The sequence below is a fragment of the Carassius auratus genome, chromosome 27 (assembly GCF_003368295.1).
Source record: "Carassius auratus strain Wakin chromosome 27, ASM336829v1, whole genome shotgun sequence".
In the NCBI taxonomy this organism is placed as follows: domain Eukaryota; kingdom Metazoa; phylum Chordata; class Actinopteri; order Cypriniformes; family Cyprinidae; genus Carassius; species Carassius auratus.
The window spans coordinates 27,691,617-27,715,106 of record NC_039269.1 but is presented as its reverse complement, the minus strand read 5'-3'; the positions used below and the strand labels follow the sequence as shown (position 1 = coordinate 27,715,106).

At 37.1% G+C, this 23,490-nt stretch overlaps 2 protein-coding genes across 3 annotated transcripts; both read right to left on the bottom strand.

Annotated features, from left to right (window-relative positions):
- Positions 1-260: 260 nt before the first annotated feature.
- On the bottom strand, positions 261-2,838 carry iba57 (iron-sulfur cluster assembly factor IBA57). The gene is made up of 3 exons (XM_026206975.1): positions 2,391-2,838; positions 1,240-1,592; positions 261-790 (listed from the first exon to the last, which is right to left on the bottom strand). The coding sequence occupies exons 1-3, from the start codon at positions 2,711-2,713 to the stop codon at positions 402-404; spliced, it is 1,065 nt and encodes a 354-aa protein (XP_026062760.1). The 5' UTR covers positions 2,714-2,838; the 3' UTR covers positions 261-401.
- Positions 2,839-7,898: 5,060 nt separating this feature from the next.
- Positions 7,899-21,592, bottom strand: LOC113046102 (gap junction gamma-1 protein-like). Of its 2 annotated transcripts, none has more exons than XM_026206972.1 (2): positions 21,411-21,592; positions 7,899-9,371 (listed from the first exon to the last, which is right to left on the bottom strand). In XM_026206972.1, the coding sequence occupies exon 2, from the start codon at positions 9,340-9,342 to the stop codon at positions 8,098-8,100; it is 1,245 nt and encodes a 414-aa protein (XP_026062757.1). In that variant the 5' UTR covers positions 9,343-9,371; positions 21,411-21,592; the 3' UTR covers positions 7,899-8,097. The 2 variants fall into 2 exon arrangements, with proteins under 2 accessions (XP_026062757.1, XP_026062759.1); XM_026206974.1 differs by lacking the exon at positions 21,411-21,592 and adding an exon at positions 12,991-13,144.
- Positions 21,593-23,490: the final 1,898 nt, after the last annotated feature.

Genomic DNA, 23,490 nt, shown 5'->3' with positions numbered 1-23,490 from the left:
ATCTGGGTGCAAACAAATCTAAATATTGAGAAAATCAACTTTAAAGTTATCTTAAGTGCTAAACAATTAAGTTTTGATATTTTACGGTAGGAAATTTACAAAATATCTTAATGGAACATGATCTTTACTTAATATCCTAAAGATTTTTGGCATAAAAGAAAAACTGATAATTTTGACTGGATACCACATAGGGGAAATGTGGCATCCATTTATTTTTAAACAAATTTACCTTTTTTTTTTTTTAGACAAACATTTTTTTTTACATTTTATTTCAAGGTGTCAACTAAAACATCATCATCAGATTTCTGTGTGAAAGTCATTTTTATAATTAGCTAAATAAATATTATCTGCATCACAATTCACTCAAGCGGGCCTTTGACCTTCCTAGTGTTGCGGATTGATTAATCTTTACTGTTTTTTGGCCACCAGTCAGGTACAGTAGCCTTTAAAGTCACCGTCACTCCATCGGAGGATTTCAGTTTTAGTGGCTCTTTGGCATGAGCCAAGCGTACGAGGCTCAGTCCCAGCGTGTCCAGTCCTGCCCTGTGTTTCCCAGCTGGCTTGCCCCCCTCAGTCTCAAGAGCGGCACCTTGGTCCAGGGTCTCGGCCGGAGCAGACATGGTGACAGGCATCAGGCGCTTCCTTATCACACCAGTGTGGTGAGTTCTGGCAGTCAGCTCCTGTCCGATGTAGCATCCCTTTCTGAAGCTAATTCCCTGCATGTAGACAAGGTTAGACTCCAGCGGAAGAGCCTCGCCTGGAGGAAGGTCTTTCACTCCTTCAGGCAGTCCTGTAGAAATGAGTTCAAGATCACCAGAAAACCATCAGACAGTGAAGGATGTGCTGAGTCTGCAATACTACCTTATTTAAATATACAAAATGCTACTATTACCAAACAATATCCATATGCACTTCGATGATGACTATTGCTTATGATTAACATACTGTATATATGGGTCAATGACGATAAAACATCCTCATCAAAAGAAATTTACAAAAGTGATTTTAATGGTGCCCATAGAAAGCACATTAAATGTAAGTGAAGTGTCCAGGTTCCAAATAAGTTTTAGGAGAATAAAATGTGTTGAAATTCAGTGTTACACAATATTTATGTAAGAATTCAAACAACATGCTTATTCTGACTTGTACATATTAAAATATATAAAAGAGTGAGCGAGCATATTCAATTGTATCGTGTTTTAAATAAGTGAACATTTCTGACTTTTAGTCGTTTAATACCGATTTCATAGCGATGCCTGTGGTATTCTTCAGTGTTGCCCTCTCGACAAGCAGAGACGAGCTCCTGTGGCTTATTCTGACCGCTAGTGACCATCCTCCAGCCCATGAGTTCAGTTCTTGGGTCTGGCTCCAGTACTAACACTTTATCTGCTGCAGTAACATCCGGCTTTGACTGCCCCGGTCCTGCAGCTTTATTTGGAGGTAACAGAGCCCACAGCGAGAGACTGGGACACAAGCTGAAGTTTACTTTGCGACGTATCTTGTAAACCTTCAGAAGCTGCATGACCGAGTCCTGTACAGTTCGGTCACACTCCAGAAGCACGCCATTAAATCCATCTGGGTTCCCTTTTAAACTGAAAAAAAAAAAGCTCCATTAATACATGCATGAAAAACATGCAGAACTCGTTTGTTTAGCACAGAATCTGTAAAAATGTTTTTCTACTTCAAAATGTAATGTTACTATTTATTTGTGAGATTAACTAGCAATTCATTTTTTTCCCTTGGGTTCCTTCGCACAGACGTTTGTGCCGTTTGCTGCAACTAAATCTGCAATAAAAACATCTCAGTTGTGGCTGAAAGATGTACTTGTGCAACTTCTGTGTCACAAAGACATCATTGTTGCTTTATCAGAAAAAGAACAATGAAATAATTTGGTTTGAGTTCATATTAGAAGGTTTCGCTTTTGAGAGAAGCATTGGTTTTACATATGCAGTTTATGATAGCTAATGATTTGCATTTGTGCAATAGATAAATTTCTCCAACTCTGTTCCCAAGAAGAAACAAGCATCCACATCCACATCTTGGATTGCCTGAACACAAGTACATTTTCAGCAAGTTTTGATTTTTGGGTGAATGCATTTGATATGATTTTCATTTGTAAGCTCTTTACATATCAACTCCATATGATGTTTATGGCCTGCTAAACCATGCTGGCTTTACTGACACGTAGAAGAACAGAGCAGAAGAACAACTTCTCAATCATATATCAGTAAGTTAACATCCAGGGTGGGACAGAGAGATAAAGCTGAGGTCACGCCCACATTTTACGAACCTTATTTACAAAACTTCTAAAATCACATTAATATGACATTTGTTGTCTACTTTACAATTAAAATTCAAGCTAGAAATATTCAAACAATGCAGTAAATTACCTGTAAAGGATGATGTCGTACAGTGTCCTGCCTTGAACATTGAGGATGTGAGCATACATCGCGCGCACTGCGTCCTCTTCCAGGAGTAACATGTCATTGGTTATTATTCCTTGAAGAAATGAGCTCGTGTCTTGCCCGGACACATTGATGAGAGTCCTGTGCGGTAAACTGTAACAGCTAAAGTGTACTCGACCATCGCTGGGTTGATCTTGAGAGTGTTTTCTAAGCTGAGTCCAGCACGCATTCTCAAGTCTCGAGCAGCGAAAACAGCGCGCGTGAAGTCCGCTTCTGAACGCACTGCTAAACAAAATCAACCTCTGCATTGTGTTGATTTCCTCAGCGCAACTATTAAAGCTCACAATTCCTCAGAACGACACAAGATTGTGTTGCGTTGTCTCTCACCTTCCATTTTAATTCCCATGCTGCACCGCGTGTGCGTTCGAAACGATACGAATCCTACTATGGTGAAGGTTTACCTCATGAATATTGATTTATAATCGCGTACGTCCTTCCTGGCCCGTCCAATCAGATACGTGTTTTATTAATATGCATGATACGTCGCTCGTTCGCGGAAAGGGTTAATATTTGAGTGTTTTCTATCGCCCCTTTAAACTTTTAAACACCGCTTTCTAAACTTTATGCGATTCTAAAATAACATAGCACTGTTTGATTCCTGAAATTTGGTGGCACTGATCATAATATTTTGTTGTGGGCGTGTCCTTAAGACAACGTGCATCAAACGGAATCTCAGCATCTCAAATCGCAATTGATGTTATTGGATTATTTCGAAAATCTAATACATTTTCATCAAAAAATTTCGCCGTCTTAGCTCCCTGTTTTGTAAACCTTTCCCTGGTCCTTATTCTAGTAAACTTAAAACTAAACGTCCCAATGGTGTGTGGGAAATTTGTAAAAAAAAAAAAAAAAAAAAAGGTGAAAATACTCAAGTATGATTACGCCTACGGGTTTTTTTTCCCCATGATGACCTTATCCGTAGCTAGTTTTTCTCCTCTCTGTGTCTGTGTGGGAATGTATAGCCTGCCCTATACTAATTTTTGGGAGTGATTGGAGTATACCTCCTATCCTAGCAAACCCTGATTGAAACTATTCAAGAACAACATACTATTAAGAGTTTTTCATAGTGTGCTATCAAAACTTTTACTTATTTCAATCTGAATACATACCTATTCATCAAGAAAATAATAGACTGCCTGGAAATAATAACTGGTAATACAGATCTAGAAGTGGTTGCTGACATGCATGGTTTAATTTTTTTCCATGACCATAGTCCAATGGGAGATGAGTCTGTACACATGATTTCATTCAGGTTGTGTTATGATTGATCTATGTTCTTATCTGATATCCATTTGCTTATCCACATTCACGTTATCAATTTACAATTAGCTACATTTATGCATTTAGCATATGCTTTTATTCAAAAGCAACTTACAAAAGAGAAAGAATAAAGTGGTTTGTAAAAGAGCCAACACTATTTGTAATACACAGTGGCAGGTTTATTAGACAGGTTTGTTATCCATGTGCTTATCCGTACATATCCGGGCACAAACTAAAAAAATACAAATTGAGCTCACCTCTGACATGCCATGTGATCCAGTTCTTGGTCAGCTATCACACTTTATACATGTATCTCTTGTGTTCATTTTTGGATTCCCATTCACACACTTGAACACTGTAATAATGCACATTTCTGAAATAATGTTTTAGTGAACAGTATATATATACTAGGGGGAAAAAAAATCTCAAACGCAATCTTGATAAATGAACCCTAGTTATTTTTATTCTTAATCATCATAAAACATCAGCAGTAAAGCTGTAATTGGCAAAGGCACATTTTGGAATAGTGATTCTAAAGAAAACTGCTTTGAAATCTTGCTTCTCAAAAGTCCAAGAATGCTTACAAAATAATACTCACTTTTTTGTTGTTTGTTTCCGTATTAATCAAATCATAAAAATTTAACTTAATTTGCCACCAACACACCAAAACCTAGTTATATCTACTCATAGTTGTTACACCACACAGAGGTAAATTGCATGCGTAATGTTCTTGGAAACCATGGAAAACAAGTTAAATCAGAATCAAAGAAATGCTGCTTTAAGTCACCTTTGTTTCGACAGCCGTGATGGAGTTCACAGAATGACTGAGTCTCATTCCTGATGATTGAGATGCTCTTACCTGACCATCTTTATGAGGATACTATGGCTTTTCTGTATTTGTATTTTATGCACAATTTAATCAATACCACCCTCTTTGACAAGGAACAAGTACATGGCAAATCATTTAAACTGTTTGTTAATTTTATATGAAATAAAAAACATTTAAAGTGAATAATGATCTAAATTCACAGAACTGTTGTATTGCTTTAGAAGACTTGGACTATAACACACAAGTCATATGGATCAATTTTTGAGTCCTATTGAAGCTTGAAAGCCTTAGTCCTCATTTACTGTAATTGAATTTCCTTCTTGCATCTTTAAAATATGCTTTCATAAGACAATGATACAACTTATACCATTGCAGGCTCAATCCATCATTTTAGTGCCATATAACATAAATGCAAAAATAATCTATAAATGCACATTAATATTATATGCACATCCATGTTTTTTTTATAAAGAAGGAACCAAGAAAATCTGCATAATCTGTTTTTTAGACTAATTAAAGGCATCCCCCACCCAAAAATGCTCTCATCATTTACTTCCCCTTGTGCCGTCCTAAATGCGTAGATTTCTTTCTACTGTGGAACACAAACAGAGATTTGTAGAGAAATAATTAATCTCTGTAAGTCCATATAATGCAAGTAGATAGGTCTTTCAAAGCTGACAAGTTGTAAAAACCCATACGACCCAAATAGATGAACCAATATCTTCTGAAAGAAAACAATGAACTATAAACCATAGATTCTGGCCAACTCTCACATGCAGGTTTATAAGTTAACACTTGATGTGAAACTTGCACAAGAAGTGACATAGAAGCACAGAGGACGTCACTTATCACGCAATTTTCATAACAAAATAAAAATCTTTTGATGTCTAAGAGGTGCTTGTACTATAAAAACATATGCAAGTTTTGTCAGTCCAAAAAAAAACAGTTTTTATTGAAACTAAGCTGCCAAAACAACTTGCTAAAAAATTCCTGATTTTTATTGCATACTAGAGATGAATACATCAACACAAGGCTGCCTGCACAGATACTCAAATTCAGTCCTGGAGGGTCGTCACTTCGCACGCAATTGTCACAACAGGCTTACATCATGCTTCACAACATGCTGATGTTCACAGTAGGGTGACCGTTAGAAAACAATGGTTTTATAGTCTATTAGTATTTTTTTATCATTCTACTTCTGAAGACATTGATTCATCAATTTGGGAAGTGTGGATTAACATTGTTATGTTTTGCATGGTTTTAAAAGTGTCAGCCTGCATTATATGGACTCACCAAGAAGGATATTTTCTCTCAAATCTCTGTTCGTGTTCCGCAGAAGAAAGAAAGTCATCTAGGATGGCATGAAAGTGAGTAAATGATGAGAGGTATCCCTGTACCTCAAGCTGCCTCACTTTCTATTGTCTTTTAAGCATCATAAGATGCATACTAAGCAACAATATTAAATGTCACTGATCAGCACAAATAATTCACAATTGACACTGACAATTGGTTCAAATTACATTTGGCAAGATGTGATGTTATGAAAAATACATAAGCACATTCACTTGTGTCGTGTGAAAGTGCATTTTTAATTAGATAATTTTGATTAATACATTTTTTATAATATATACAGCAAGTATATTTATAGAAGGGTTTCTCTTATCCATAATATATACAGTGACAGTGACTTTGGTTTGGAACAGAGCCATAGATTAAGGGGCCGATTACACAACAATGTTTTTACCCAAAAACTTTTCATGTGTTTTGCCTGTTCGTTTACACGACAATGACATCTTGGGGACTGAAAACGCATATTTTTGAAAACATCTTGTAGCAGAACTTCACTTGCGTTAGCATTCCCATTGACTCCCATTCATTTTGGCGTCACTTTGACAGTGAATAACTTTACATCTCAGGCGTTTAAAGACTCTGTTTGTCCATTATTTATTTCTAAAGATAGACGACAATGTATAAAGGGCTCCATTACCTTCTTTGTTACATTATGGCCCCGTAGAAACAGTTTTTGTAAAAATAGGCTAACGATTGCGTCATAACCACTCGTCTCTCTGTCGCATTACCGTACAGACAGGAGGAGAAGCTCGCAGGCAATTAACTTAATATGGCGTACTGGTGTTACATTTTAAAATACTATACAAAATAATTAATCAGAATACTTACTCCTGCTCACTCACGACAAATAACTCCCTGCTCAAGCTCGCCGTCTCTGCAAGATTAACGATGGCAGTTTTCACGCACAGCTACTAGAACATTTACATCTGTCAGACAGGTTACTGACGTCGTCAAGCTTCGTTTGAGTCTGCGCGTCAGAAACAGAAGTGCTAAAAAACGCTAAAAATGGGCTTCACTTGTCTCAATTGAGTTCCAATGGGGTCCCTGTGTCCATTTCTTTTACTGTCTATGAATACAACATATAATCGTAATTTCCCTACAGGTACTGTTTATTAACAAGGTGACAGCGCCAACTACTGGACTGGCATTCGTAATACAACAATTTAGGCCGCTTTCGCATATATGTTTGATGCGAATCATTTTGAAAACGTTGTTGTGTATACGTGAAACTTTTTAACAATGCAAGGGAAAAATTATTTTCCGTTTTTGACTACATCATTGTCGTGTAAATGTAACCTAAGAATAATAAGAGAACATAAAGAGGAGAACTTATAGGTCTCACAGTAGATACATGGGGTTGTTCATATATAGTCAAATTAAATCAATGATCCATTAAAGCTGCGGTAGGTAACTTTTGACGCTCTAGCGGTTAATAAACAGAAATGCTTGCGTCTTGCGGAAGAACATCGTAGCCGGAACTACTTCTCTCTGTTTATGTCTATGAAGAATCACAAAGGTACTGGGTTACTCCGCCGGGGTACCCCCGAAGCAATCTAAAATAGTCCGAATATAAACACTTATTATAGGTGTACCCTAGTGATTCAGGACAAGCTAAAAACACTGTTTGGAAAATGGATTCATGGTGTACTCGCTTATTATATACGTTTTTCTACATTTTGAACACAAACAAAGTTACGGACCGCAGCTCTGATTGGTTGATTTCTTACCGGGAGCGGTCTGTAACTGCAAATGGCAATAGGACCACTGGGAGGAGCCAGAGGAGCTTGATTTTTTCACAGATTATCTGTCTCATATTCTACTGTCAGGACATAATGACAGGTTTAACAAATATGTAAAAAATATATATTTACAAAAGTTGCCTACTGCAGCTTTAAAGACTCAATTGTTTGACAGACTTCCAATATGGTCAATACACTTGCACGCATTGGAATTTAGAGGAAAGTCACACTTAATAAAATCTATAGAAGCACATAAGTAATTATTCAGAGGAAGGGAAAACACAGTAAAGCAAGGTAAAGAGTTTCATAAATGAATACTACCCTTCTACAATATATTTATTGTTCAATTTTGTTTAATGTTCAACAGAACTTGGGTACATAATGTTCAGTCATGCCCTCACTAACTAAACAATATGTTTTGGAGGATAATGCATCATGACTAGTCAGATAAGAGTTAAATCCACACAGAAGTCTTTCCGTTTTTTGCTATTGTCCCTGCCCTCTCAGTGCTGGCTTTCGGTCGTGCACCCTGTTTCTCCTGAGCTGTATTGACCCGGTTCTGCTCTGTCATTGTGCCACCAAACACAGGGCTGCTAGCTCTGGAGATATGAGCGTTTTTTGTGTTATATGTCTGAAAAGCCATGTCAAGTTGTTCCTGAGCTATTCGTAAATGATGGTGCAGTGTAGCCAGGTCAGAGGGAATATTCTCATCAGGACTTGTGCAATGCTGTTCAGGAATCACTCTGGCCATGTTCTGGTCCTGTAGGATGATGCTGTTGGGAATGCGACCCGGTTTGTCAGATTTAACCACCAGGTTGTATCCAGGCGGAGAACTAGAAATGTTCCTGGAGTAAGGGTAGCCGTATGGAGGTTGTTGACCATTTCTTCGACGTTTACTAAGAGTGTCACGGAAGGAACCAATCCCCAAGTGAAACATCTCACAAACATTGAGCAGCAGACAAAGACAGCTCACCACGTACATGATGAGTAAAAAGATGGTCTTCTCCGTGGGTCGAGATACGAAGCAGTCTACTCTGTGTGGGCATGGGATCTTGTTGCAGACATACGAAGGGTTAACGCGGAAGCCGTAAAGGAGATATTGACCCATGAGGAACCCCACCTCAAAGATGGCACGGGATAAAAGCTGAAGCACATACATCCTCATCAAGCCTTCTTGCATGATCCGACGGCGGCCATCATGCTTCGCTGGATCTTGGCATTTGCCCTTGTCTGTCTCTGGTTTGACCTCCTGCTCATCCAACATGTCTTCTTCGTAGATCATTGGCTCGGCGTCGTCTTCCTCCAAGACCTCCTCTAGGTGGTGTCCATTTCTCCACCGACTGTGGCAGTTCCTCTTTTGATAAATCTTGTTCTTGCACCGTTCCTCCTCTGAGGCACGGGCGATCTTATGGATGGCGTAACCCAGATACATGACGGAGGGGGTGGAGATCATGATGATCTGGAACACCCAGAACCGGACGTGTGACAGCGGGGCGAAGGAATCGTAGCATACGTTGTCACAGCCGGGCTGCTTAGTGTTGCAGGTGAACTTTGTCTGCTCATCGGAGTAGATTGATTCACCTCCCACAGCGGTCAGAACGATCCGGAAGATAATTAGCACAGTCAGCCAAACTTTCCCCACAAACGTGGAGTGGTTGTGGATTTCCTCCAACAGTCGAGTGAGAAAGCTCCAACTCATGTTGGTGACAGTAACTCTTTACTTATGTTCTGCAGATAAAGGAAAATGAGAAATGTAAGCCAAAACAAATAAAAAAATTGACATGCATTCATATATAAAAGATACAAAAAAAAAAAAAAATTACACAAAAGACTTGATTGCCATGACTTGTATTATGCAGCTTCATTAACAAAGCAAGAAAGCAAGGAAGAAACTCATAGGTTTGGAATAAGTGGAGGGTGATTAAATGAGAACAGAATTTTAGCCTAGCCTAGCATACACATAACACTTTGCTTATATCAAACTTTATCATTTTTGCTTAGCTTATCCTGCTATATTGGATTCCTTTGTTGCGTAAACAAATATCCTTGCCTCAACTTCACTCTTTTCTGGACCAACCCGTGACTGAAAGAACACCTCTACTTTCCTTTAAAAGCTGATTGATGTCTGGTTTGTTTGAGGGACTGGAGAATAAACATAATGGGCTGTGCTTTTACATGCAAAATCCTTAAAATAGTCTATCGTACGTTAAATACATGTAAGAGGTAGAATATTCTTTGTAATAATCAAATTTAATTTGCAAAGGACGACTGTGAATGATGCACATTACAAACACCTTATACTCATAATCAATGCCCTTCTCAGAGATCTTTTTATTCCTGAGAACACTTCTTGGATTTTTTGCCAATGGTTTCCTAAGGATGAACTTCCTATTGAGTGATTTTTCTGCAGGTAAGGTAACAGGATGTCTGTCACACAATGAAGCATTATTCGCTCTCACTACACACAAATCAAGTCATTTCCGGACTCCGGTTTATTTCAGGTCACAGCTGAATTGTTCCTAAACAAGACCCTAAGGACAAAACTCAAAACTGCAGTCAGAGCTCAGCCCATGGGTCTGTCTGACAAAGATTATTCAGAACATTATCCGACACATAACTGAGTCTTTAGCTCTTTTAAAAACAAAGTGATATCATAGTAAACATTACACAATCATATTAAATAAACAAAAAACAAATATATAAAAACTTTTTATAGTAGACATTCTACTATTTAAAAAAGTATTTACAGCACATGTGCATTGACCATTTAATTAATAAAAAACAAAACGATTTTTGACAGAAAACATTCAGTTATTTGTTAAAACACAAGCATATTCTGAACATTAAATGCATAAAAAGGCACTAAAACTTTGGGAGGTGCTGCATTATTTATTTATTAACTTACTTATTTTGGAAGGTAAGATAAGTTTATAATATTTTATACGATTACATATACTAATAAATTCTATATTTGAAGAGTTCATATACAAGTACTATCTGAAAATGCTAATTTTAGAAGAAAATTCCAGATGGTACTTTTTTCATCTGAACTCTTCTTTTGTAATGTTTATATTTTAATATTTTAAAGGAATTATTTAATATTTTATTTGAATTTAATTAATATATTTTCCTAACCAATCCTAACCTAAACATTACCCGACTCATTCTTGAAGTTTTTAACCAGATTTGTTTCATGTTCCAGTTATTCTCTATATTCTGGTTTCACATTGAGTTTTCTTGTTCCTAGTATTTAAACGCTGAAGTAAGCTATTTTCTGTTTTCTGCAAGACTTCTTTTTTTAAGATGTCTGGTGTGGCGCTTCTCGTCTGGTGTGCAACCATCTTAATAAAGTGCAGCAAGCAGTAAAACTGTTTGCACTACAAAGTAGTGTGTTTATAATTATGATAATAAATTCAGACAATGATAACAAATTCCAGTTTGCAATATCAACCAGCATAATGAACTGCTTTTGTACTGCCAAAATAACTGGAAGATGCTGACAGCAAAAGTCCTAAATCCTTGATCATTTGGAATCTATGGATCTGATTTATTATTTACTCTCTTTTTTCCTGTTGCTTGGGCGAATGGAGAAAAGGATCCAGTTCATTAAAATCTCAACCGAGCGAGCAAGATCAACCCCAAGGGAAGGAGCTTAGAAAACAGTCAATTAGAACATAGATTTACATGTTTTGGAAAGGTTTGCAAAAGAAAAATCAGTTTCTCCCTGGAGTATACGAACTGGCCCCTGTTCGTGTTTTCAACATGCCATTCCCTAATGTGGGATTTGCCTTCTCCCATACCATCTGAACCGGCAGGAATGGCTGCCACAGGCTCACATTGTGTATCTTAGAGGAAAGCAAGGATAACTGGACACAGATGGTACTCACTATTTGTGGAACCTCATAGCCTGAGACACCTCAGGGAAAATAGGTGTTTGGTTGAGTGGATCCTTTCAAAGGAACATGTTAAAAAAAAAGTGTGCAATCTTTAAATGCAGCTGCTAAAACCTCAGCAGTGATTTGAGTCTGAAATGAAATATTTCAAATTTCCCATTGTAATTGGCAATATGTTTTCAGTTATCAGGTTGTGTACATGGGGTAAAGAGTAAAGAGGCTGTCATTTATCCAGGTCAGTTAAGGTAAGGTCATGTCGAGTTCAGTTATGGTTATGCATTTCTATTAGTCACTTTTTTGCCACTCAAATCATTATCAATCAATGAGAAATAAGTCCTATTGTTACCACTGCATATTATTTTACATTCAACATTGTTTATGACCTCATTACTTCAGTCTCGTTCCTGGAATCAAATTCTCTTTTCCAGAAGTTAATAACACAGATCAGATTTGAAAAAGAGATTAGATGATTCAGTTGTAAATGTTTAAATATTTCTTAGCACATGGGGCTAAATCTTCAGTTACAGTACTGTGTGCAATTGTAATCTGTTCTGTCCATAAAACTGAGAAACACAGACAAAACTGAAGAAAATCTGCAACGGAAACTTACACAATGTGCAATTAAACACCAATACTGTCACAGCCAATTCAGTGAGGTAAAACACGTGCTAACTGTTTTTGATTTACCATAGAGTTAAGGAAGACAAAATGTCTTAAAACATGCCCAATGAACAAAATCTGTTGGCAATAGTCTTGTTGATTTAAGCCGTTTTCAAGAAATCAACTTATATTTTTTTATACAGTACAGAGAATGTGTATAAAAACGAATTAAAGGGGTAAGCATTTTGTGATAAAAGCAACATTTATTTTACAAAATGTTGGTAATCTACATTTTTATGTAAATGGTCTTTTTATGATACTATAGTACATTTCACACATTTGTTCATATACATTCGAATATGACTGAAATTAAGACACTTACAACACATACATAATATTCTGCATGGACATCCAAATGAATCAAAGTCTGAAAGCAAGTCGTTTCTTTTACTGTAAACCTGGAATTAAATAAACTAACAATCAGAAAGTTTAATTCTGAAAAAAAAATGGATCTGCTGTAGCCTTTATGTGTGTGTGTATATATATATATATGATTTTGTATTTTGTATCTGTATTTTGTAGCTCTCATTGCATTGACCTGTGGTTTGGAGTTAAAGTAAGTGTCCTTAATATTAATAGTTAAATTACCAGTAGCCTATATAAAGTTTTATTTATTTATTTATTTATTGTTTTTGTTTTATTACTTATTTATTTTTGACATAAAGAAATTCTAAATACTAAGAGCTACTGCATTATAAAATAAATACGTTTAACAGACGAATAATGTTCGTGGGATCTTTAGATCGCTGATATCTTTGGTCTGTCACGCGTGTTATTATGATGAAACTACAGACCTTGGGAAGTTTCGCCGAGGAAACACCTCCAGAAGACGCGCGCTCCATCCGGTCAGAACTTCCCGCCAAACTGTGGCGAACCCTCAGCGTTCCATCTCAGGTGCGCGCAGTGAAGCAGTCAAAGAAATCGTGATCCATCGTCATCATCATCATCATCATCATCATCATCATCATCTAACAGCCGCAGAGATCGCTCCGCATCCCGTGAGCCCATTGTAGACCGCCAGTCAGTCTCATTGACGCCTCACACTCATCACTGACTCTCGCTTGCTCCGTCGGGAGAGGAAGTATAAAGAGAAAGAAAAAAACCGCGAGAGAAAGAGTTCCTCGGGCTAATGGCCCTGAATCAAGAGTTTAAACTCCTAGACTGACCGCTGGTGTGTTCCACTTCCAGAACACTTGCCATGGCGCCCTCGCGTGCTGTAATCATAACAGAACCACTTAAATATGCTACAAGAGAAAAGATCAAATGTGTTTATAAAAGCGTGACTGGCTCAGTGTTCTACATGGAGGAACAAAACCTAAACATACTGAACACGAGCAGCTTAATCGCCTACTTTCAGCAAGATTGACTAAATATAAAGCATCTGTGTGCCTGGCATTTGATGTGTGCCATAATATTTAGATGTTATGCCAATGCGAGGAGTAGGAGATGGGATGCAAAGACAAGATCTTCAATGCACCACACTGTGTCTTATCCCAACCCAGTCATTCCTTGGATGTTCTCCAAGGAACACTGTAGCATATTTGAGTTTGGCAGAGATTCTCATTCTTGATGGTGAGAAGGTCAACCAACTCTGTGTCCTGGCTTGCAAAAATACTGTTAATTTAAACAATTTCCACCAATAATATCAATTAAATATGTTAAGTAATGTGTAATGAGAGTTTTTAAGCGGTCATCTTGTTCAAGTATTAGAAATATCAGAGATAGGCTACATTCAGAAACAGTCTGGAGTAATTGTAAAACCAAAATTCAAGTAGATTTTAGATCATGCTCATGGTATTTATCAAAATGTAGTTGATTTAGCTGAAAATTTATTTTTGTCATTGACATGTTATTTCAAATGCTTCATGTTTCTTCCTGTAATATTGCTTGACCCCCATTGTGGATTGTTGGCTTTCAAGCTGGCAAAATGCATTTTTGGTTTGGATGGATCATTGCAATCTGGATTACCTCCAACAAGACAAACATTGACTCTTTATTGGGCTTTATGGCCTCTTTTTTGATTTCACTTTATTTTACTGTCCAGGCACCAAGAAGTAGCTTTCTCCAGACAATTTTTTCTTTCTCTTCTAGGGAGGTTATTGTGTGTCCCATCATTCATGCATCTCAGATTGTTGAACTTTTTCATTGAGATGCTATACTTGCATCATCTATGATTTCCATGCATCGGCATTTATATATATTTTTTAATTTATTTAAGGTAATTAATTATCTTATTAAATGCCTTTGTGTTTTATTTTAGGTCAGATGTTGAAGTAGGCTGTTACCAATACAATTTAATCAACATCAGCAGAAGTCACACTGCAAAGGTGTTAAAGTCATGAAATCATTACTGTCAGTTATTTCCTCAGATATTGCAATAATGATTAAGAAAACATTAAAATTTGCCACATGTGTGAGGAAACTGCGTGTCATATTTTTGTTGACTGCATAAACAAACTAAACTGAGAACTGTTTATGATGTAGATTATTGCTTTTATGTATTAAAATTGCAAGACTTCACATATCCTGTAATCTTAGTAGTAAGAACAAAACAGTTATTCAAACTGGGAATAAAATTAGCAATGAACATTCCCATTCCCTGAAGCAGTCAATGACTTTAATCATGACTTGTGTGGGCATATTTTGGTGCCATTATTTCCCCATTCCCTGCTTATTTCCAACCCTGCAGAGATCTAAAATGTAATATATTCTGTGTATATCTGACTATACTTGAAAAAAATATATATGATCATGTGAATATATAATAGTTGTACTTTAGAGCACAACAGAAATTATGCAGTATTAATGATCTGAATAAACATGTAACTAAAAAAATGATTATTCAGAACTTGAATGAAGAAAGCTGGAGATGAACCTTAATATCTTTGTGTTATATAATGGTTTTAATTTGTTCCGCTCATCACAGCTCTGCAGAAGAAAGGCTGTTGTCTAGAGGGAGTGCCTTACGATCTCATTCGCTGTATACGTGCCATGACAGAGCACTGTATGTTCAGTGAGCAGAAAACTATCAGTTGACTTCCATGGACGTGTGTTTTGAAGCCTGATGTGCAGGACTCATTCAGATGGGCTCTTGGCCTCCATCCTCCAGAGGCCATGCCACTCTGACCACTTCCATGACAGAACACATTGCAAATTGCATTAAACCCTTCATCTGTCATTCTCAAAATGAGTGTCTGCTAAAACTTCATAGCCATGTAGCACCCATTCATGTCACCTGTTCTAGGGATGCAACCAAGTCATGTGCCATGCATTGCTCCAAAATCTGTAGGACTTCAAAAATGTAAGCAAAAGCATTCATATACAATAACTTAAATACTTAAAATCAATAAGCAATCACCAATCATCATAAAAAAAACATACATTGTATGCAAATATGTATTCTGCAAATGTCTGTGGTTTATCATGATCAGAGGAGACATGTGCTAGATATCCTGGTCAATCTGGAACTATAAAAAAACTAAATGAACTCTTATTCCTAAATAAATAGAAATCTGGGAAAACTCATAATTTGCACACTCTCTAAACCTGATTGACTTTCTCTCTCTCGTGTATAACACAAAAGCTGAATTTTTGTAATGCAATGGAGACTGGAGCTGTCAAGCTTCAAAATGACTAAGCAAGCACCATTAAAACAGCATAAAAGTGGTCCATCAATGACACAGTATGCACTGATTCACCATTTTCATCTGGAATCTATAATGAACATAACATTAACTATCAAGTATACATCCATGACATGATCTTTATGTATTGTAAAAGTGGTGCTCAACAGCTCTTAATCGACACAGTCTCCGATAAATGGTGGTGAATGTAATGATTCATTAAATTTGAAATATATGTAATGAATCATTAATTTAAAGTGATCTACTGTCTTACAACATTATGGTTAGTATTACTGTATTTGTCAGAGACATCATTTCATGCATAAAAATCTAATTTAAATGGTCACTTTAACTAGTTTCAATAGTGGGTGGGCAACATCGTCTGTCCTCAAAGCGTTGCTTGCTTTCTTCAATCAGAATGATGCAGCTGGACTGACAGGTGAAGTGAGCAACCAGTATTTGCTCTTTCTAACGTCGACTTTAGTTTCTCCAAAAATCTTAAATTCATGGGGATGGTCCCAGGTCACAGATGTCAGGGTTTATGTAATAAATCAAGTTCAACTGAGAAGTGGCCTCAGAGAAACATTGACAGAAACCCCCATCTAAACAACGAGCATGTTTCTCCAAAGCCTGTCCAAAGAACCGCTATCATATACTGACTCTCCCTCTGTCACACACACACACACACACACACACTGGGAGGACCCATCAGCTAGTGTGGCAGGCTAACCTATAGGCAGTTTCTGTTGAGTCTCATTTGGTTACATCTCATCATTGAGCCAGGCTTAGGTCTGCCTTTGGGTCAATGCCACTTACAGAGAGTTTGATGAAAACATGAATCTACTGAGGTGACTTAGAACAACTGCCCAAAGGTTCATGCCAACATTGCCAAAGAAACTTCCCTCAGAAGTCTGAAGTGTCTCGTGCGGCTAGCACTATAATCAAGTGCAGAAGGACTTTGCTGGAACATCACACAAATGACAAGATCATGTATATCTACTGCTGCACGCTGTGAAGAGGCTGGACAGTTACAAACACATTCTCTTATCCAAGATTAGTGCGCTCACACTTAAACCGGTCAGTTGTTTGAAGACAAAACTGTAAAAATTACAGATCAAACTTAAATACAAAAAAAATACGCTTTCAAAAGCGTAGCTGCTGAAAGAAAAAACTTTTCTATCTGTTCAGTGATTCATGAAGTGCTTCACTTTTATTGCAGAGAAGAGTATAAATTGTCATCTTTTCTGGATTGAAATGGTGTTTTCCTGGATCCGAATCTTTTTTCCATTTCCTTCAGTCCAGCTGAAGTTGAAAACAGTATTTCACAAACAGCAGTTTGACAGACAGACCGTTCTGTTCTCCATTGCTAGGTCACAGATAAATACATGCATTGAATAATAAAAACAAAAATAAATAATAGCTTTAATAGATAAAAACTTTTACATATTCTGAAGAAAAACGTCTCACTGGCACAGGTTTACCGTGTTATAAGCCATTTCTATTCAGTTTCTTATTTATTTATTTTTTTCTGAGTGTTTTTAGCGTGTCTGTATTTAATATTTTGGTCTCTAGTAATTGGCTTTGGTTTTTTTCTTTCATTATAAGTCCATGGATTTGAAAGCGAACCCAGACACCAGAACATGTGGAGCTTACAGCTGTTGCATGCATGCCAACACAATCATAGACACTGCGCTCGTCGTATGGAATAGTTTTTAACACTCCACTTCAGCAAGCCTGGGGTTATTTCTCATTTACATGATCTTGTCAAAATTTTCCATGTCATGCAGGGTGTGAGGCGAAGCCTACGGACTCTTCTTCACTCCCGGGGTCGCCAGTGTTGTAATAGCAAACGGAGAGCAAGATCTCTTCCTCAGAGGCATTCTGGGTGAACTCAGCCAACTCACATACCCCAGGCCTCCTCACTTCAGCTCTGACAGCAATAATTACTCTCACGAGTGATATCTCAGGCGATCATATATAGCATAACTGACATGAGAAGAAAATATGTGCATAATTTATGCAATGATGATGCTTCTGCGATACTGATGAACATACTGACATGCATGCTGGTCTCACAATATTTCTGGTTCTGTCAGGTGGCTGTTATCCTGTAATCAGATGTTTTGTGCTCTGGAAAGTAGCCGACATATATCTGTTCTGGAACTGGAATTTAGAGGATGACATCATGTCACTGGTAACATCCCCCTGATTCCATTAAAGTATTCTATTATCACTTAAAAGGGTAACTTCACCCCAAAATGAAATTCCTGTCATTAATTACTCACCCTCATGTTGTTTCAAACCCGTAAGTTCATCTTCGGAGCACAAATTAAGATATTTTTAGAATTTGCTGCTGTGGTATCTTTTGAGACCACTAGATGGCAGGACTGTGAAATGTAGTGTACCCCTGAGTACACCGTGAGTTTAGAGTGACTTTGCTTTCTATCCATTTAAATAAGTGTTCATGTAGAAAGATCCATAACCCCATAATTAAATATATTAATTTTGCACTCATTAGAAAATTCAAATGATGGACCCTCAAGAAGTGTTATGGCATTATGTCAGTGGTATTAGCTCATTGGCTTTGGCTCGCTTCATCACTATTTGCAGCCCGATTGTGGATTATGGATTGTGACCATAAGACCCACGGATATGAGGTCCTAAATGTTCTTAAAATGATAAAATCTAGACTAATGAAATATCTAAATTACAAATGCATTTACAATTATGATTAATTTAAACAGAGTCTCAGCCTTTTGAGCCCAATTTGAATTATAGCCTAATTAAATTTAAAATTGGGTTCAAATATATTTGATTAGATTTTAATTATTTTAAAATGCCAAAAGCACAATATTTACGTGCAGGAAACCTTCACCCAATCTGTAGGTGGTGTTTGTATGTAAACAAGAAATGCTGATATAAACCTTCTCTTGCAGACGCAGGAGCTAATCCAAATAAAGTTTTTTAACTTGTTTTCCTTGAAGCCTCATTTCCTAGTTTATATTTTTAAATGTTATATCTATAAATAAAGCTTATAGAATATACAGTAAATTCCTCATGTGTACAGTGTATATATGTATAAATGTTATTGCATGAGATACAAAATACAGTATTGGTTTTAAAACGGGCACATTTTCAAGCAAACATATCTGATAATTAATAGTTTGCAAATTTGAGGCTTTCAATAACTGATGGTCATTAACTGATGCAATGCCATTCAACCAGCAGCGGCTCCTGACCGTAAATTTAGGTGGGGCAGATTCTGGGTCGTAGCGATAATATGAAAAACATTTTGTAAGCTTTATCTCTGAACACACAGGGACAATATTTCAACAGAGATGTCCTTGCTTTATCAAATATATATGCCTTGGTAAAAATAAATGCATGGGATTGTAATATATATACTGCTTTACGACTTAAAATAGTCTAGAATAGTCCAAAAAAAAGTGTGTATATATATATATATATATATATATATATATATATATAGCCAACACTGAACCCTCAGGACAGTGATCCTGATTAAGCTTGCATTCAACATTACTCTTAAAAGCATAGAGCCATCTAATAGAGGGGCTCTTGCATTCAAAATGGTTTTGGCAAGCAAATAAGAACACATGAGCCAGAATGCCTATCCCCAGAGTCAAAAACAATTGGGTGCATTATATTTTGAGATTTAACTCTGAGAACAATGAATGAGAGACATAAAGATATAAATGCCACTTATGTCACTAAAACCAAGTATAACACTAATAATAAGCATTGACATGACATGAGGACCGCTTCAACAGCAGCACTGCTCTCTAAGGTGAGAGGAGCTAGCATTATCAGGCTATTACAGAAAAGAAAAACTGAATCTTGGCATCTTAAATGCTAAAACTCATTTAGAGTAGAAATTTAATTCACTAGAAGTTCAACAAGCAATGAAATATCAACCACAAGGGAACACACCACATTTACACCTCTCTGAACCTGCTTGTGGACACCCTGAGAATCACTGCTCTCCATAAGCCTCCCGAAAAAAAAAAAAAAAAAACCTGCTTGTAATGGCCAAAGTATACCTCCTTCAGGGAACGTTTCCCAGTTAGCATTCCCAACCCCAATAAAAGAACAGTAAAAGCTCTGTTGTGTTTCCAATGATATTAAGTGCTCATTAGACATCCAAACAGTGAGAATGATTTTGCTCTGTTAGAATGTTTGAGTGAATATCTGTTTTGCAATCTGGTCACAGTCAAGTGCATGACCCTCATGTTTGTGCCTGGCTCTGTCATGGATCCAGACCACACACAGGAAGCAGAAGAGAACTGCTGCTGTTACAGTCTGGTCTCCGTTTTGGGGTACATTTGCACAATGTACTAAAAACAGTACACTGAAGTGTTTCCTTTGCATTTTTAAAGTGTTGCGTACAGAGAACAGCACTGTCAAAACCATTCCCGTTCACAAGGAAATGCAAAAGCGAGTACAAATGCTTTATTATGCATGCCAGGCCAGTAGTTGGCGATGTCCCTTTGTATCGAAACACTACACGCATGCACACTTGCTGTACCTACATACTGAACATGTAATAAGCAATGCATATAACATCATTTTCAAACAAAATACATGAGACACATTTTTAAAAGTTTGCATTTTCAGGTCCCCAAAATGCTGTTGCTGTGTAAATAAACGGCCAAAACGCATAAAATGTAAAAAAAAAATGCTGCTAAACACCCCCTTAGTTACTTATAATCCCAGTAAGACAATGCTGACTAAACTGTGCTTTTTATATTATTTTTAGAATAGGCAAAAAGGCACAGAATAACACTGGATAGGTACCTTTGTGCCCCACATGAGTAAATGACTCTTTGGTCAGTCAGTTCACAGAACGAGATCACCGATGTAGGTCAAAGATTTGGCTGCAACAGTAAAGAGCCCTTAAAAAACACTTGCTGCACACACTAGAGATTTACACTCAAGTGCACTTCGATCTGAACAATCGGGGTTACTTTAGGTAAAAATGTGGCATTAACCACAAGCATTTAAATTAATTGTATTACATGACATGAACTTATTTTTATAAGGCTGTCAACAATGTGAAACTGTATTGTGCAGTATTAAATGGTTGAAATTTTGTCTTGCCATAGGTTTTGCCATATTTTATTTTTCAAGTTTTTTTTTTTTGTCTGTCAACATTATTTTGTTTTGAGTAATGAATTTTTTTTTTTTTTTACGGTTTGATTTTCAGCACTTTTTTTTCCAACTTCTGCAGAGTTAAAAGATTTCTGCTTACACCATTTTGATAACATAATTTAGATTGCAGATTTTACAGAAATTGCAGATTGCAGTGACTTGGAACACTACTTATACGACTTTTAGTTTGGAAGACAGATTGTGATCTGAGAAAACACATTGCGATGTAGCAACAAATATGAGATTTTGCATAAAATTAAAGAAATTGTGCTGATTATTTGACACTAGTTTACAGGGAAATCATGTTCAATTAAAATGATTCAGCAATGTAAAAAATAAAGACAATAATACACTTCCAAGAGCATGCAGATAAAACCACCCAAACACTAACAAATGACAAACACACTGAAGAGATCACCTACCACTCCATAGCAGATCTCTTCACCACGTCTTTGAAGAATTAGCTGGAACTGATCACGAACACACAAACTTTGACACTATCGCACCAGTGAGAAGTAAAGAGACACAATGGATCATTTTCTCTCAAAGCCATTCACCACCAAGTACAGGCAGTGACACTCAGGAGCAACACTACACACAAATAGAGCCATTGTTCTCCCTTCTGTTTGTACTGTATGTCTCTTTTATTGTGGTTTCCGACGTGATTCAGTCAGAGAGATTACTCAACTCTTTCTAAGTCTAACCCATTTTCATTTTTTCTAGATTTTAAAATATAAAACTGCTGCCCAGGCAATGGAGATATACAGTATAAGACATCAAATCTAAATATGATAGTGTTTCAGTGGCATTAGAAAGTCTCCTATCACAGCTAATCATAAGCATAAGGTGTGTTTTTCACACTGGAGCCAATGTGGGATGCTGGTTTTGCTCATGCATTAAGCATGTTAAAGGAAAACACCACAATTTTTTCCATATTCCACTATGTTCTTCCCTCAACTTAGACGAGTTGATACATTCCTCTCCCGTCTCAGGGAGAGGGGGAGAGGGAGGGGAGTTTTCAGAAGTGATGATATTACTAAACCGAGGTCGAGGTGCTGCAACCTGCTCTTCCTCCATACATTATAAAGATATTTTTTTATCTGCTTAGGAAATCGCCACTGTTTATTTTGTAACATCATACTTACTTGTGTAATTACTCATGTAAAAGTCTTTAAATAGGGAAAACATGAAAGTGTTTGGTGGCTTCTATTAGGTTCGCCTCACCGCTCCTGGCCAAAGCCGGATTATCCATAAGGGCACTTGGGCCAGTGCCACCAACTGTTCACAACAACTAGGGGAGCATCACATGACACAAGCTTTAAAAATATTTTTCGTAAATGTTAATGAATTACATTTGAGAAATGACCTTAATTATGTCTGATGGGGGGGGGGGGGCCTTGCTCCCGGCCTGCGAGGGGTAATGGGAGTATGTGATGAATGGGGGCGGGGCTGTGGGAACAGAACAAGGCCAGTGCAGTGAAATACACTCACAGGTCTTGAGTCCAACGGAGGAGCCCTGGAAGGAAAAAAAGAGGACGACAAAGAGTGAAAAACGGGAGAAGACCAGGCCTGGATTTTATTTTGTGTTTTGGTTCTTGTTGTTGGTGCACAACAGTCATCTGTGAGGGGCTGTTGCACTATTTTGTGGTTGTCTTATTATTAAAGTTTTATTAAAATGTTTGCCAGTTCCCGCCTCATTCTTCCCGTAATATGAACACTGTTACAGTATTTACTTACTAGAAGCTTTTATCCAAAGCGACAAAGGAGGAAAACAACTATAGCTCTGTTCAGAGCTTGTTCTTGTGAGTGTCAATGAAGTTTATTCTTCTGTATTTGAGTCTTTTTACCTTTGTTGGGTAACAGACCTGTGTGTCCTTATTAGGGATGATATTCCCTGTTGTATTCTGGGATGGCATAGTGAGCTGATTTGCAATTGGTGCTCTAGAAAGATGATTTGTTAGATGGGTTAAATTTCTATTTCTCTTCTCTTAGAGTACAGAGTTAGAGTTGCAATGATCCCTGCATTGCTACATTAGAGAAACAAAAGAGCCCATTTTTCATTAGTCTTTCAACAGAGAGAGTACAGTATGCTGGTAAACCAGCTTCTAACAAGAAATTATTGTGTGTTATCAACGATTTTCTTTTCCAGGGAACTTCCTGCCTACAAAAACTGACCTGGACATGGTTCCTTCCTGTTTAACAGAATAAGCAAGATCCCATACTGTATTCCACTCCCAGAAAAGGCAGATAGAATGTAAACACAACATGTTAAACTGTCTTCCTTATAAAACTGATGAGCAATATCCCTCACTTGTAAGCAAGTACTTTGGAATGCAGATTTTGTCAAAAAGCAAAGAAAATTTTACACGTTAGAAGGCTAGCTCTTATACTTTTTACTCCACAGATTTCTCGGGATAGGTAAAGTAAGTCATGTTTGTATAGACACACTACTTAAACTCTTGGTTACTAATATTTTGTCACTTTATCAATGTAATTTGCCTG